General features: G+C 45.7%; 1 protein-coding gene across 1 annotated transcript in view; it reads right to left on the bottom strand.

Moving 5' to 3' along the window:
• Positions 1 to 12,513, bottom strand: part of LOC147369751 (uncharacterized) — an 84,281-nt gene extending 71,768 nt beyond the window's left edge. Inside the window, exons 1-2 of the mRNA XM_086413829.1 lie at positions 12,371 to 12,513; positions 11,175 to 12,290 (exon numbers count right to left, since the gene is read on the bottom strand). Coding sequence (XP_086269955.1) covers positions 11,558 to 12,290; positions 12,371 to 12,513 — 876 coding nt within the window. The 3' untranslated portion in view covers positions 11,175 to 11,557. The remainder of the gene's footprint in view (positions 1 to 11,174; positions 12,291 to 12,370) is intronic.
• Between the last annotated feature and the right edge of the window lie 3,140 nt (positions 12,514 to 15,653).

The raw sequence follows: 15,653 nt of genomic DNA, 5'->3' as shown, positions 1-15,653 counted from the left end.
TGAGTACAAAAAGATTTCAGTGTGAGTGATCTTGCATCTGAAAAAGAACTCACCCAGACTGACAATGTTTCCATTACTATTTTTTTCTTAAGAGAAATAAACACACAGAAAGCATCCAATATAAATATTTTCTCAAAATCAAGTGGTCCTTTATAACACTTTTCACTATGATGCATACAAATAAAAAGCAGGGCATTAAGAGATACTTTTGTTAAAAATGTGTCATGCAAAACAATACTGATACATTTCAAGCATTTTGATACAGCCACTCTCTATTTCTTTGAGCTGTTGAGAGTAACACTGAGACAATCACACCAAAACCTTCATTAAGGTAGGATAGGGGAGGGTGGATTGGGGGCGGGAGGAGAAGGGGACGACAGAGGATGAGATGGCTGGATGGCATCACCGACTCAATGGACGTGAGTCTGAGTGAACTCCGGGAGTTGGTGATGGACAGGGAGGCTTGGCGTGCTGCGATTCATGGGGTGGCAGAGAGCTGGACACGACTGAGCGACTGAACTGGAACTGGAATTGGAATCCTCTGTGCTGTTTAATTTCATTCTACTGCCATCCAAACAACTGATTTTAAAAAGGAAAAAACCTGTAATTTTGAGTATGAAGTGAAATTTCCTCCCCACTTTGGCTGGTATGTCATATCCCAGGTGATAACTTAAAACTTGCTTCATTCAGAAACTTCCTGCCTTCTAATCAGGATGGAGTTGCATGTCTCTTCCATTACTTTTCACAAACCAAACTAGTGAGTTCACTTTCTAATTAGTTCATTTGTTCAAGTGTATGTTCCTTCATTGAACACCTGTTTCCAGGGTACATTTTTATGTTTCCCTCAAACTCACTAGGATAATAGGCAGGAGAGTTATGCTGAAAAATCCTGGACTCTGTAAAGTAAAATCTATTGTCTCATACCTTGGAAATAGTCACACAGCCTTTTTTAAACCTTCTATAGACACCTAGCTGAGGCAGGTTAGATGGAATATTTTATTTCTGTTACACGCCTGTACATTAGGAGTCAACATGTGCCACTGCAGTCCTCTACTTCAAGCACCACTAGCTTCCCTGCTGGTTCTTGACTGTGACACTCACAGTTCCACTCCAGGGCCTCTGTACACACTTTCCTTTTTTGCAGGGAATGATCTCATAGCAGATACCTCCTAGACAGCATATGGCTTAAGTCTCAGTAACACACAATTGCTTATCATTCTCCAACTGTTTGGAGTAAATAAATGATGGCTCTGGATTCTTCAGGAATAAAAGCAATGTCTTCACTTCCCCTGTCTTCCCAGGATCCCAAGGACAATAGGTCTTCAACAAATAACTGCTGGTAGTTACATGGTACAAAAAGCCCCACATGTCCTTCCCTCCCCTCCCCATTCTCTCTCTCTCTCTCTCTCACTCACTCACACACAAGAGGCAGGTTAGCCCTGCAGTTTCTCAATCACTACACTTTACTACAGCTAAGTAGCTCAATATAAACTTATGTTAACTATCACTATGATGTACGATTTAAATTAAAAGAAAAAAAGGTAGAGCATACATGCTATATATGTGAAAGAGAAAAAACACATGCTTTTTGTTCCTACATACAGCAAAGAAAAAACAGAAGACTCTGGATACATGCTTGTACTAGGAAAAGAGGAACTGGGATCAGGGATGAAAGAATGCGTATTTCTTACCAATTTGTACAGTTTACATTTTTACTACTCATATGCAGTGTTAAAAAATTAAAATTCACCAATTTAAAAAATTCTGCCCCCATCCCAACAAAAAATCATCAGAGTTTCTAGAATAGGGGTCTTTGCACATGAAGCACGTGAAAACCAGACTTTCATTGGTGCTTGCACTAATGCCCTTAAATGTAAGAGTAATGCCCTCTGGGTTGTGAAGCAGGAGGTGGTCTAGAGAGAAACATGTATAGGAGAAAAAGACACCCAAGTTGGCATCAATGCTTCTTCTATCCCCCAGGATCTTATCCCCAGTCATTTGGTCAAAAAGTCTGTAAAGGTTCACAGAAGAGAGCCACAGGGCCCTCATCACTGATCCTGCCCCTCCATAGAGCCTTTCAACCACAAATAGTGTTAGCATTAGTCACTCAGTCATGTCTGACTCTTTGATATGCTATGGACAGTAGCTTTCCAGGCTCCACTGTCCATGGAATTCTCCAGGCAAGAATACTGGAGTGGGTAGCCATTCCCCTAGGTCCTTAATAAACCCAAACATTAGCACCATCAACAGAAATAGTAACTGATGTGCTGGTGGTCCTTAATACTTGTCAAAATGGTTCCATAAAATGACAAGTATATGGTGGAATGTTAGGTCTATGCAGCTAAAGCAGCTAACTGATATCTACATAGGAAGTTCTGCATTTTAATAGAAGACCATGGAAAATCCCAAACTATTTCAAGTAGAGGAACTGCAAGCAGCCAGACGGGCTAGAGAAGGGAGCAACTCATTCTGGTGCTAAGGCTACAAAAAGAGGTACCTCTCCCTTGCACCCAGCCATTGGACAGCAAAGCAAAAACAGCAAATTGCTGCCCTGCAAATACGTTCATCAGTACCATCTTTCTAGATCCCACACCTATGCATTAATAGTTGTCTTTCTTTTTCTGGCTTACCTCACTCATATGTAAAATAGATAGCAAGAAAAGATGTGCTGTGTGACTCAGGGAGCTCAACCCAGTGCTCTGTATCAACCTAGAGGTGTAGGATGGGGTAGGAGGCGGCAGAGGAGTTCAGGAGGTGGGGAACATATGTATACCTGTGGCTGATTCACGTTGATGTACGACAGAAATCAACACAATATTGTAAATCAATTACCCCCCAACAAAAAATACAAAATACAGCACCAATAATCTCAGAATGACTACAGTTGAGGGGCAAAGAGAATTCTTAACTGTGCCTTCTCTCCTTGAATAATCAAAGTCTTGTTACTTTGGGTTGACTTGGCAAGCCTTTTGGGAGGCAGGGAAGGTGCTGTGTTGAGCTATTTCTACTGCCTTGTCAGCACTAATTATAATGTTTCCAAAGGATCATCCACAATATATTGCACCAATGATCTGTGTCTTAACTGTCTCCATAATATTGACACCAAGTGATAAAGATCTGTGTGTTAACAACGTCAGAGTACACTGCACACAGTTCTGTGTCTGAGGATATATTTAGGCTGGTCTATTTAGTCAGACTCCAAGGCACCCCAGAGGTAGAGAGAAGGGTCTTAAGGTGACTGCGTCCATCTTTTAAAAAACAAAAGCACTAAAAAGGAAGGGAAGAGTGATCTGAACTGCTCTTCTGCCAACACCCCTATGTCAGGGGCTTGGCAATGAACTTCCATACATCTTCCATGTCTCCTTCAAATATCACCCTCGATAACATCAAAGAAAGATCCCTGTCAGGTCATATTTCCTTGTTTGGAAAGCAGACTGGGAATCCCAGAAATCCACAAGCTTACCAATGTAGGACCTGCCAGGATGCTCTTCCACAAATGTCTCTGACACTTGGGATTTGCCCTAAAAGCAAATCATTTAGTCCCTCTTTCCTCCTTCTCAGTATGAGCTTTATCTTGAAATTTTGCAAAGTTCAGGCTTTATACATGCAGAAGGCTTGCAAGCATGCCTTCAAAGCAAACAAGTGGCTCACCACTGATGTGTTCATCACTCTTGGCTGTGCATTAAGATCCCCGAGCAATATAGGCACTACCATTATATAAAATAGATACCTAATAAGGACCTACTATATAGCACAAGCAACTCGACTCAATACTCTGTAACAGCTTTTATGAAAAAGAAGCTAAAAAAGAGTGAATACATTTATAACGGATTCACTTCACTATACACCTGAAACTAACACAACATTGTAAATCATCTATACTCTAACAAAAATTCAAAGAAGAAAAAAGAGTCCTGAGCAAGCAGCCAACACCTCTGGCTCTCACGTTGCCTCTGGCACTAACTTGCTGGGTAACCAAGCAAATCTCTTTCCTTCTCTGAATCTCAGTTTTCTTGTCTCTTGTACAAGCTGGTAGAACCAGATTATCTCTAACCTTGGTTCTAACTCCAGGAGCCTATTAATTTTTAAAACATTTAGGCGGAGGAACAAAAGTGCCTTTCTGAGAAACTAATTAAATGTACAGATAAAATCACATTAACTTATAAATCAGAATGTCCCTTCTAATTACATCTTAAGCAACATCAGGATGGAACTTGCCCAAAGCTACCAAGGTAGTTAATCAACAACTACTGATATCACAACATTCCTCTTCCATCTAAAGAACTTAAAGCCTCTGGGGACACATTATATAGCTAGGTTTTCAATTCCAACATCTGGATGTTTTCCTTTTAGAATTTAAGGACAATGACCACTTTTTCTGGAACATCTAGAATTAGCTGAAAGTTTCAATTAGACATTCAAAAATATTTTGTAAGTTTTCTATATGTCACATACTGTCCTAGGCACTGTGGATATAACTTCAATTGAGACCATGTCCATGATCTCAAGAAACATTTACAGACTGAGTAGCAGATATAAAGAAGCAAATGGGTACATATTACAATGTAAGTGAAGGAACATATTATGAAGACTTTAATTCAGCCCTTGAAGAGTCAGCTTCCCTGGTGACTTAGCCAGTAAAGAATCAGCCTGCACTGCGATCCAAAAGTCTACAAATAATAAATGCTGGAGAGGGTGTGGAGAAAAGGGAACCCTCTTACACTGTTGGTGGGAATGCAAACTAGTACAGCCACTATGGAGAACAGTGTGGAGATTTCTTAAAAAACTGGAAATAGAACTGCCTTATGATCCAACAATCCCACTGCTGGGCATACACACTGAGGAAACCAGAAGGGAAAGAGACACGTGTACCCCAATGTTCATCGCAGCACTGTTTATAATAGCCAGGACATGGAAGCAACCTAGATGTCCATCAGCAGATGAATGGATAAGAAAGCTGTGGTACATATACACAATGGAGTATTACTCAGCCATTAAAAAGAATACATTTGAATCAGTTCTAATGAGGTGGATGAAACTGGAGCCTATTATACAGAGTGAAGTAAGCCAGAAGGAAAAACACCAATACAGTATACTAACGCATATATATGGAATTTAGAAAGATGGTAACGATAACCCTGTATACGAGACAGCAAAAGAGACACTGATGTATAGAACAGGCTTATGGACTCTGTGGGAGAGGGAGAGGGTGGGAAGATTTGGGAGAATGGCATTGAAACATGTGAAATGTCATGTATGAAACGAGATGCCAGTCCAGGTTCAATGCACGATGCTTGATGCTTGGGACTGGTGCACTGGGACGACCCAGAGGGATGGTATGGGGAGGGAGGAGGGAGGAGGGTTTATTTTTTAAAATAAAGAAATTAAAAAAAAAAAAAAAAAAGATCTTGTCACCCTACAAAAAAAAAAAAGAATCAGCCTGCAATGCACAAGACCCAAGTTCAATCCTTGGGTTGGGAAGATCCCTTGGAGGAGGAGATGGCAACCCACTCCAGCATTCTTGCCTGGAGAATTCTATGGACAGAGGATTCTGGCAGGCTACAGTCCTATAGGGTGGCAAAGAGTTGGACATGACTGAGCAACTAACACTTGAACAGTCAAGTTGAGATTTTCCCAAACAGAATCTACAATGAGACTTTTAAAACAGAGAGAAGTTATTTCAGCAAAAGCAGAAGGGGATGGATACGTGAAAACTCTTCCAAACTGCTGGGAAATCAAAAGCAAATATTTGGAGGAGATTTAACCACCTAAAAATTATCCCCCCAAATTCAAAAGATCCTCACTAGAACAGCTCTGACACTCTACTACTGGGTTTAATTAAAATACAAACTAGAGTATGTTTCATATGCAATACTCTGTCTTAATGTTTAAGGAAAGAACAGTGACTCATAGCAATGTAGAAGTAAGTCAGGAGAATTTAAAAGGACAGATCTGGGTTGCAAGTCGGCGTCTAGCACTTAAGATCTGGTTGACCTGGGCAAGTTGCTTAACTTGTGTGATATCAGTTTTATCCTCAATTTAATGGAACCTGGCATGTGACATCTGTTTAGTAAATAGTAGGTAACAGATGAGTCGTCACCACGTGCCAGACACTGGGCTCAGCACTTCAGTCACTGACCAAGATAAGTCCTGGCAGCATACATAGAGAGGACGTTTTTTTATCATCATCAACGTCCAGATAAGAAATGGAGACACGGGCAAGTTCAATAACCAGACCAAGTTATAACAACCAACAAGGTGTAGGCAGGCCTTAACCTCTAGCGGTCTGCATTCACAGCCCAAGTCTTAACGATTCAGTGTTTCTTTCCACCTTGTACTTCTACCACCCATGGCAGAAAAGCAGCTTTGCCCCCTGAAGTAGTCAAAATATTCCTAGATTATCAAAGATGGAGACACGGTGAGAATAAGAGTGTAAGTTCTCCTCAGTTTGCATCCCATTCACAAACGGCTGTAGTTATTTATAACACATGTATCACACAGCTGCCTATCAGTTCTACCTCAGCTCAATTACCATCCTTGAATAAGAGGTCAGGGTTAAAAGCAACAGATTCAGAAAATAAATTTGGACCTGAAAAGGGAAAGATGACAAAACAGTTTGCTGGACAAGATGTCTGGCACCTTTGGCCACTTTTCAATGAAACAGAAGGGAAAAGATGTTGAGGTTACCGAGAAAACAATTTAAGTGTGCTAGAAAGAGCGTGGGTGTGATGGCAACTTGTTACCTGCAAAAGGAGGCACTGACATATCCCAGAGGAGTCAAAAACATGATAATAAAGGGGAGGAAAGCGGTTTTTCTTATCCCACAGCTAGACCCACTAAATTGGGAGACAGGGCTTGACACTCTGACACAGCAGCACATTGGCCTGGCTCACCGTCATTTTGTGTCAAGCATTACTACAAATACTGACACTGATGCACTGAAGCAGCATTCGATGCTTCCTTAAACACTTTCAACTTGGCACAGGAAAAACCAAATCTAACAAACATCACTGTGATGGCTACACCTCCCAAAGAGCTCTCAAAGTTGCCTCTAGGATGACCAGCTTGTTTCCCTATCCGTGGTATGTCAGCATGGGCTGCAGCAGGCAGAGAGTATACTACTTTGTGTGTGTTTTGCTAGAAGCAGGAGGGGCTTGGAGTTCTCCTCTCGAAGCTGTTTGAAAGGGATCCACGGCGTCAGATGCCAAGAGCTAAAGAATAACTGGGGCAAACGGTACTAGGCAGATGAAGAGTTGAGGCAGGGACTAAAAATACAGATTTCTGGGCTCTCTTCCCAAAGGTTTTGATTCAGTAAGCCTCTAGTAGGGTCTGGGCACTTGCATTTTGATTAAATGTTCATTTTACCTCAAGGATCAGCCAAATACGACAACCACTGGTGTAGTGCAGAGAAGGCTGGGCTGAGACTCGAGATAGCAGGGCAGGTCCCAGTTCTGACATCTGCTGGTTGTAGGGTCTCTGGCAAGTCTCTCTGCAGTTCTTAAGCTGCTTCTCAATTTTCTCAATTGATAAGGTGCGGGGAGAGAGTGCCTGGGAAAGATCTCTGAGATCTTTGATTCCATCAGTCTAGAATGGAGTACTAGGTTTAGCAGACAGCACAGTATGTCATTAAGACCTTGAACCCTGGTTCAGTTCAGTTGCTCAGTCGTGTCCGACTCTTTGCGATCCCATGAACCGCAGCATGCCAGGCCTCCCTATTCATCACCAACTCCCAGAGCTTACTCCAACTCACGTCCATTGAGTCAGTGATGCCACCCAGCCAACTCATCCTCTGTCGTCCCCTTCTCCTCCTGCCCTCAGTCTTTCCCAGCATCAGGGTCTTGAACCCTGGAGTCGACCAAATCCAGGTCACATCTCCTCACTGCTGCTTCCCAGTTGCTGGGTTACAGACAACTTCACAGGGACAAGTAATAATTTCTTTGTCTCAGCTTCCTCAACTATAAAATACTGACAACAGTAACAATGCCTGTGGCATAGATTTTTCTGAGTTTTAAGTACACAGTGCACAAAGACTGTCCAGGACAGGGCCCCCGCCAAGTGTCCGATACCTGTTGGTTGAGAACACCCCTGACAAGGTCAACCAGAAGAGCTGTCTGCTGTCCCCTGGAGCTACTGTGATTAATGAGGTTCAGGGGAAGGTAACACTGGCTGAGCAATCCTTAGGCTTATCTTTTATCAAGAGAAACTCACAAGAAAAAAGCTTCTCTGGGGAGGGCAGGATACCAGAGAGAGGCATTAAACTGTGTCTCTTAAGAGGAAACGTGGGCACAAATTAGAGAAGGGTGTTATTCCACCTATAGTATGTTTATCAAAGTGTGATTCAGGGACACCCTGCTTTAGAATCAACAGGGCACTCATTAAATTAGCACATTCCTGTCCCTATTGGCTCAAACCCCATGGGGAAACACGTCCAGTACTGTGCTTTTCTCAGAAGCTACCAAGAGACTCTTCCTTAAATACGGTTTAGAGAATCAGCGGCAAATGCTATTCATGATACAGCCCCCTGCCCCTCAATTCTCCAACCCTGTGTTTACCCAGGAAAAAAAAAAAAAAGAAAACACTGAAGGTAAATGAACTTGTGCATCTGCATGTTTACCAAAAATCTAAACTTATCTTCTTGTCATCTCCAATGCAGCTGGGTTCCAAGTGGGTGTCCAATTTCGCATAATGCACGACTCCCCAGAGAAACAAACACTAACCCAGGGCTGGCTACTTAAGGATGTGGATTATGTCAACATCCTTGGAATGGCAGTGTGGTTTCTAAAACTTCAATACAAAAGCAAGTGCCTCCTGCTTCCTCTGCATCCTCTATGTTCCACCCTTCCTCTCCACCCCACCTGGCTTCTTTACCTGGTTCCCATCTCTTTCTCCTTAGGCTTTCTTTGCTTATGTTCTTTTCTTTGGATATCTTTTCCTTCTTTTTCCTTATTCCCACTTCTCTCACTCCTCACTCCTCTTAAGCTTTGCCCTATCCACCCTCTATCTTCTTTCTCTCTTTCCCTCTCTCATTTTGCCTCTGTATGTTTGTCTCTCTGATTCCTCCCTTGTTCTGCCTCTGTGTGTCTCTCTGCCTCTTCCTTTTCCTGCTTCTTGGTTTCTGTACATCTGTCCATGTATCTCTCTTTCCAACTTCTGTTATACACAACACCTTGTTGCCCATTCTTCTTCTTGATGCCCCAGCTCCTGGCTCCCCTCCTAATAAGAAACCTCCAGGAGTCAGGCTTCTGGGCAGCCACGCAGGCTGGCCCTGTGCAATCAGCCAGCACCCTCTACAAATCAAGAGGCTCACTCTACTTAAAAACCCTTGGCAATCTGCTGCCAGAGTCCCGGAGTGAGGAGGATAACTCCTCGGAAGGGACACTAAATGGGGGCTGGAAAGACCAGTAGCAATAACAGAGTGCAAACAGCACAGCTAAACTGCTGTAGTACCTAGAGCCTCCCCTGAAGGAGAAACTGCTGGACCAAGCACAAGCAGTGGAGGCTTCTTTTTGCATTTTGAGTGTCCGTCACTTTATTTCCATAATACAAACAGCTCGCTGGCAGACAGCGGAGTGGCGGTGCCAAGGGGGTGTTGGGAAAGCTTTAGCATTTCAAAATCTCCATTAATCTCCTCAAAACCAATCAACCTCCTCCAAACACAAAATCTGAGTGAAAAGGAGTGTCTCCTATGCATGGTGCCTCCAGACAACTTGTTTTCCCACACACCTCCCCGCAGTGGCTCCCCCTTCTTCCAACCTGACACCCATCTTTAAGTATCTCCTTTACAGACAGAGAGGCTTCTGCCAGGAGCAGAGATAACTGTCCCCAATCTACCGATGAACAAACTGAGGGAGGAAGCCACACAGCTGACAAGGGAAGATGCCACTTTGGAGTGCCACTGGTTTCAGGGCCCCTGGAGTATTTTACACATTCACATTACTGGAAGGATGGTGCATTCAGAAGAAACTTTTTCAAAGCGCTGCCCCGCCCTCTGTCATTGTGCATCTCCGTGGGTGGGGGATACACGGTCTCTATTCTCTTTCTGTCCAGCTCTCAAACGACTTGTCCTCACACTGACCCACGCACACCACCTGTCCACACCCTTCCCAGGCACTCCAACACAATACCTCCATCTGAGTCTTAGGATAAAAGTGCAGCAGAGAGGTAAAGAAGAATAAACTCGTGCCTGGCCCGGGTGTTTCTGCAACTCCCCCTCCCCTTCGGGGAACATAGAGGAGCAAAACGCTGAGGTCTGGCTCGTTGCCCAGCCTAGGGAACTGGAATACCCGCCACAGGGGCCACGAAGAAGGCCGGGCTGGCATCCGAGGATCAGCCAAGTCCGCGTCGCCCCAGCTGAATACCCCCTCAGTTGCCTGCAAGTTGAAACCGCAGTCAGGCTCACAATGAGGCCGCTGTTTTCCGACAGGAGGCATTTGGATGCCTCACACACTCACCCCAAATCGGGCCTGAGAGCAGAGAGCTCATTTCTTTACCCATGTTCATATGCCCCCCCTCCCCAGAAGCAGCAGCCTCGGCCCTGTGGAGGGAGCGGTTCCCCTCCCCCGCGCCCGGCTCCAGGAAGCCCGCGCAGGCCACCTGTTGGACTCTGTCCGGCTGCCCCAGATCTTGCGCCCCCAAACCCGAACCGCGGAGCGGGGCACCCAAGGTACCCTACCCGTCAGTGACAGATAAATTTCACTCGCGCCTTCCCCTGTGGCTTCGTTTCCCACTCCCAATCACCCACATACACAGTTCCTTGTATCCCAGCTGTTGCCTATAATGAAGCACGCTTAGACCTCCCCTAGGGGCGCGGGCTGCCCTGGGTCTCTGAGAGCGCCCAGGTGGCTGCAGATCTCTAAGCGCATATGCTGGGTGCCTGCTTAATGCGCGGGCGGCTGAAAAGCCCCAAATGGCAAATTGATTGGGGAACAGTCAGGGGCCTGCTCTAGGGAGCCCCCTTTCTCCTTGGGAAGCGGAAGAGGTCTCCCTGCTTGGTTTAGAAATGAAGGCATTCAGGGAAGCCCCGAAGGCAATCGGATTGGAGAACCACTGTTGCGTTTCGCTGCCAAATCCCAGGATAGGTGCAGGGAGACTCAACTTTCTCCCGTCTCCCTGCCTTGCCTGCAAGCAATTACCTAGGAGGAAAGGGCGCCGCCTGGACCGACCGGGCTACTTACCCCTGGGTATGGACGCTGCCCCGCAGGAGACCCTAGCAGACCCGCGCGCGCGCGCGCGGAATCCACGAAACGCCTTGGTGTCTCGCTCCTCTCTCGGGCCACGCGGCGAAGGCTACGCGCTCCAAGCGGGGCAGCCGAGGGCGGTGGATCCCATGAGTGGCGAGTTGGCAGAGGGCGCGCCGCCCGGCTGGGGGCGCATCGCTCCCAGGGCTGGCGCAGGCTGCGGCGGGGAGAGGGGCTCCCGGGGAAGTTGGCGACGCTGGGGGGGTGACTTCGGACTTCGCGCTCGCTTCAGCTCGGGCGGCCGGGCGCGTCCTCCGGGATAAACAGGGACTCGCCGGCGGAATGGGGGCCGGCTGCGGGAAACCTCCGCTGGCCGCCGCCTAGAAAGAGTGCAGCGGCGTCGCGCCGCCTAGAACCCCTAGCAGCGCCGGGAGCAGAGAGCGAGCGAGAGCTCCCGGCTGCGGGCGCCCCTTGCTCAGAACCCGGCTCGCCCCAGCCCGCCGCGCCCCTCCTCCTGTCCGTGTCCTCGCCTCCGCGGCTTCACCGGCTCGCGGGGCTGGGCTCCGGCCAGAGGCAGAGCGGAAGGCGGCCGCAGAGCCCGCAGCATGGAGGGTAATCTCGCCGGCTGGGGCTCGGGCTTGGGCTCCGGCAGCGGCAGCAGCGGCCGCCGCCTCCCGCGCGCCCACGTGCCGGAGCCCCGGTGTGCGCGCTCCGGCCGCGGGGTTGGAGGGAGGAAGGGAGGGCGAGCCGTGCGTGGGGGTGGCGAGGAGAGCCTGCACACCCGCGCAGCCGAGGGGAAGCCGCTGAGAGGCTCGGGAGGGCACGGAGCTCCTCGTCTGCAGCTCCAGGAAGACTAGTGTGCAAGGCTTCCCCAGCTCCCCCCTCCCTTTGCAAAGCGGAGGGAGCCTGCCGGGGGCGGGGGCGCTCCACTGCACAGGATCGGCCGCGAGTAGCGGCTGGAGGCGGCTACGTGTCTCCGCCAAAGGGACAGGTTCCAAGTATCCTTGAATACCGTCACGTCTCCCCCCTCGGAGAATGGGTTTCAGAAACCCCGGGTGAGAGATATGCCTGTTTCGGCTTGCCCCGCCTTCCCCCCAGAGTAAGGACTTTTCCCTTTCCCGTTAACCCACAGATTTCAAGGTACTCCTCCTTCCAGGGAGAGAGGAGTTGTCTTGCAAGGTGGGCCTGACAACCTCCAATCAATTGACCGATAATGAATGAGGCTCACTTTGAGCGATGCCGAGCCATGTCCTGGATCATGGGGCCCTCCGTGGTTGGAAGTTGCGTTGTCCTCTCTGCTCTGAGGACCCTTCCATAGGCCCTCCCTGGGTCTCATTGCTCCCACAGTTAAATGAGGTTTCTTCCTAATGGGAGTAAGAAAGATAAACTTGTGTGAGAATTTTAAAATTATAAAATACTTTAAAACATGGGTAATGGTTCAATACTAAACGAGAAGTATGATTAAAATAAGGGAAATTATCACTAAAAAAAAAACCCACAAAATGCGCATGTCACTAGGCACACACACAGTGACTTAGCGCTCTTAGGCTCCAATCTGCTTGTTATCTTGGTGGGGAAATGGAGGCTCGGAGAAGACACTTGGACTGTCCAAGGTCACACAATCCAATGGTGAGACACTTCCGGTTTTGGTCTCTTTCTGCCAAACCTGTGTTTTGTCTGCCACGCACCGGTACACGAACTATGTTCAGCCTTGTTGTGCTGAGACATAGCAAATTGAAAGAGAGATTAATTCCCTTTGAGGTTTCTCAAAAAGAAAAAAAAAAAGGCTTCGTGAAAGAAGTGGAATTTAAGCTAACTTCGAAGGAGTAGACAGAATTCAAATATCTGGAAAAGCCAGATCCTTCAAGGGGAGGAAGAGAGGTCACTAAAAGATGAAGAAGGTCATGTTACAGCAGCAGCAAACAAGTTTGGCAGGAGCAAAGTGCTTGCCTAGGCGATGGGGAACCACGAAGGGTTTTTAGCAGTAAAGGAAAATAATGAAAGCTTCGTTTTAGGATGATCAATATGTCCCTGTACAGGATGGATTAAAAGGGGAAGAGATGAGGGAGAGGGGAAGGAAGAAAGAGAAGAAATTGCCAGCAGAGAAAACCATTAGGCGGTCAAGACAGCTATCAGGTGCAGGTGATGGAAGCTGGATGAAATGTAATAGCAGGTAAAGGTGAAATAAATGAAACTCTTCTATCCTTGCTCTTAAAAGCTTGTTTCATAGCAAGTACTCTGCCATTAATTGCAGGGGACACTGTATGGAAAGGCACATGTGCTTGAGAAATAATTGAAAACTGGGGCTAACCCTCAGAGACAACAGCGGAGCTTTTCACAGTAACTGATCTGAAGCTTATCTGGTCCTTTGGTTTCAACATTAAGCAACTGGAAGCAGTTCAGCAACAGACTTTGGAGAAGAATGACTAAAGATTTCTATCAATCTACCAAAAGCAAAAACCAGAAAGAGAAGGGAAAATCTTGTTTTCTTTTATCCCTTGGATGCTCTTGAAGTCACAAATGAATGGCTTCAGGGGTTTCCTCAGGTTCTTCCACTGGAAATAGTCTGACACTCTAACTGTCTTATGTGGACCAGCAGCAACAGTATTACCAGGGAGCTTGCCAGAAAGAGAATCTGAGGCCCCATCATACACCAACTGAATCAGAACCTTCATCTTAACAACATTTCTAGGTGATTTATGTGCACATTAAGTTTGAGAAACATTTCTCTATCTGGTCATGTCTTTACAGTTCTTCAAACTTTTGAATATAGCATATAGTAAAAACAAAACAAACAAAAAGGAAATTTACATATTACACCATGGCTGTACACACACACACACACACACACACTTACTTACAAGTTAAAAGTTTCACAAAAGTAACATGTGATTCACTTCTGTATTTCCTATTTAATTTATATTTTTAAAAAATGATTAAGATTTACTGATTGACTCCACGGTCTTGTAATCAACTGCAATATGTGGTATGAAATACATTGAGCTGTATTTATTCTTTTTGCCTTGAATTTTGGTGGCTCAGAGGTTAAAGCGTCTGCCTGCAATGCGGGAGACCTGGGTTTGATCCCTGGGTTGAGAAAATCCCCTGGAGAAGGAAATGGCAACCCACTCCAGTATTCTTGCCTGGAGAATCCCATGGACGGAGAAGCCTGGTGGGCTACAGTCCACGGGGTAGAAAAGAGTCTGACACGACTGAGCGACTTCACTTTCACTTTCACTTTGGTTGTATGTGTATCTTACCTCTTCCACTAATTTGTGAGTTGAACCTGGAAGGCAAGGTTCGGATATTTTTTATCACTGAAATATAGGTCAGAGGTTATCAGAAGGTTTTCTATGTAGTAGCAACTCAGTTAATATTCCAGAAGTAAATCAATTAATGGATGTATGAATGGATGGCAGCCAGGGGTTGGGGGCAGGCTGAGGGAAGAAAGGAGAGAAGCTTGGAATGTAGGAAAGGATTAAGCCAAGAAAATATTTATCCAAATCTCCAATTCCCTGAAGCAATATCAATGGACTATGAGCAGAAAAAGTCATTTATAAAACTACCATGCATTCAAATGTTCCACTGGCAGCCAGAATCTTATTTTCCAATAGAGCTCACCTTTATCGCTTCACAAAATTCCAAACCTTGCTTGGTTATGGCGGAAAGCAGCTGAATAACTAATGTAGATTATTAGAAAAGGATAAGAAATGGAGAAGTGGCAAAGATCAGTGAGTTCAAATCTGACACACAAAAAAGAAGCTGCTCAGAATCTTGTCATCCTGGGACCCAGGCCACTGACTAAGGGGAGGAAAGAACTAGGATTAATTACTTGGATTAAGGTAGATTTTGTCTGACTACATGTGATCCTTGGCAATTATATCTTTCCAAAATTCAAAAAATAATTTTTTTGGAGGCAGAAATTTCCTTGCCACTTGATATATATCACAGAAAATGGAAAAGTGCTTATTTTTCACCTATCAAAGAACTTTAGAATGGAGAATATTATGATTTATTTGAGATAAATAAAACCATAACCTAAAGTGTGATTATTTGAGTCAGAGTATTTCATACTGTAAAGAGATCAAGTGTCCACCAGTTCCAACTTCTCATTTTAAAGGAATCTATGAAAATCATCACAGATTCCCTTATCACAGGGTATACCAGAAAGCTATAGATCCAGGATTTGATCTCAGGCTTTCAAACTCAGTCACCATGACTGCCTGTTATACTTTACATGGAAATGCTACAGACTGCACAGTTAGGAAGGATTTCCCAGGTGGCGCTAGTGATCATGAACCGGCCTGCCAATGCAGGAGACATAAGAGAAGTAGGTTTGATCCCTGGGTCAGAAAGTTCCACTGTAGGAGGGTATGGCAACCCACTCCAGTATTCTTCCCTGGAAGATCCAATGGACAGAGGAGATTGGCAGGCTACAGTCCAAAGGATCGCAAAGAGTCAGACTTGACTGAAGTG

This window comes from Bos grunniens, chromosome 7, assembly GCF_055505025.1.
Source record: "Bos grunniens cultivar Pamir isolate PY7600 chromosome 7, Bosgru_T2T1.0, whole genome shotgun sequence".
NCBI lineage: Eukaryota > Metazoa > Chordata > Mammalia > Artiodactyla > Bovidae > Bos > Bos grunniens.
The sequence above is the reverse complement of the archived record's forward strand: the minus strand, read 5'-3'. Positions and strand labels throughout refer to the sequence as shown.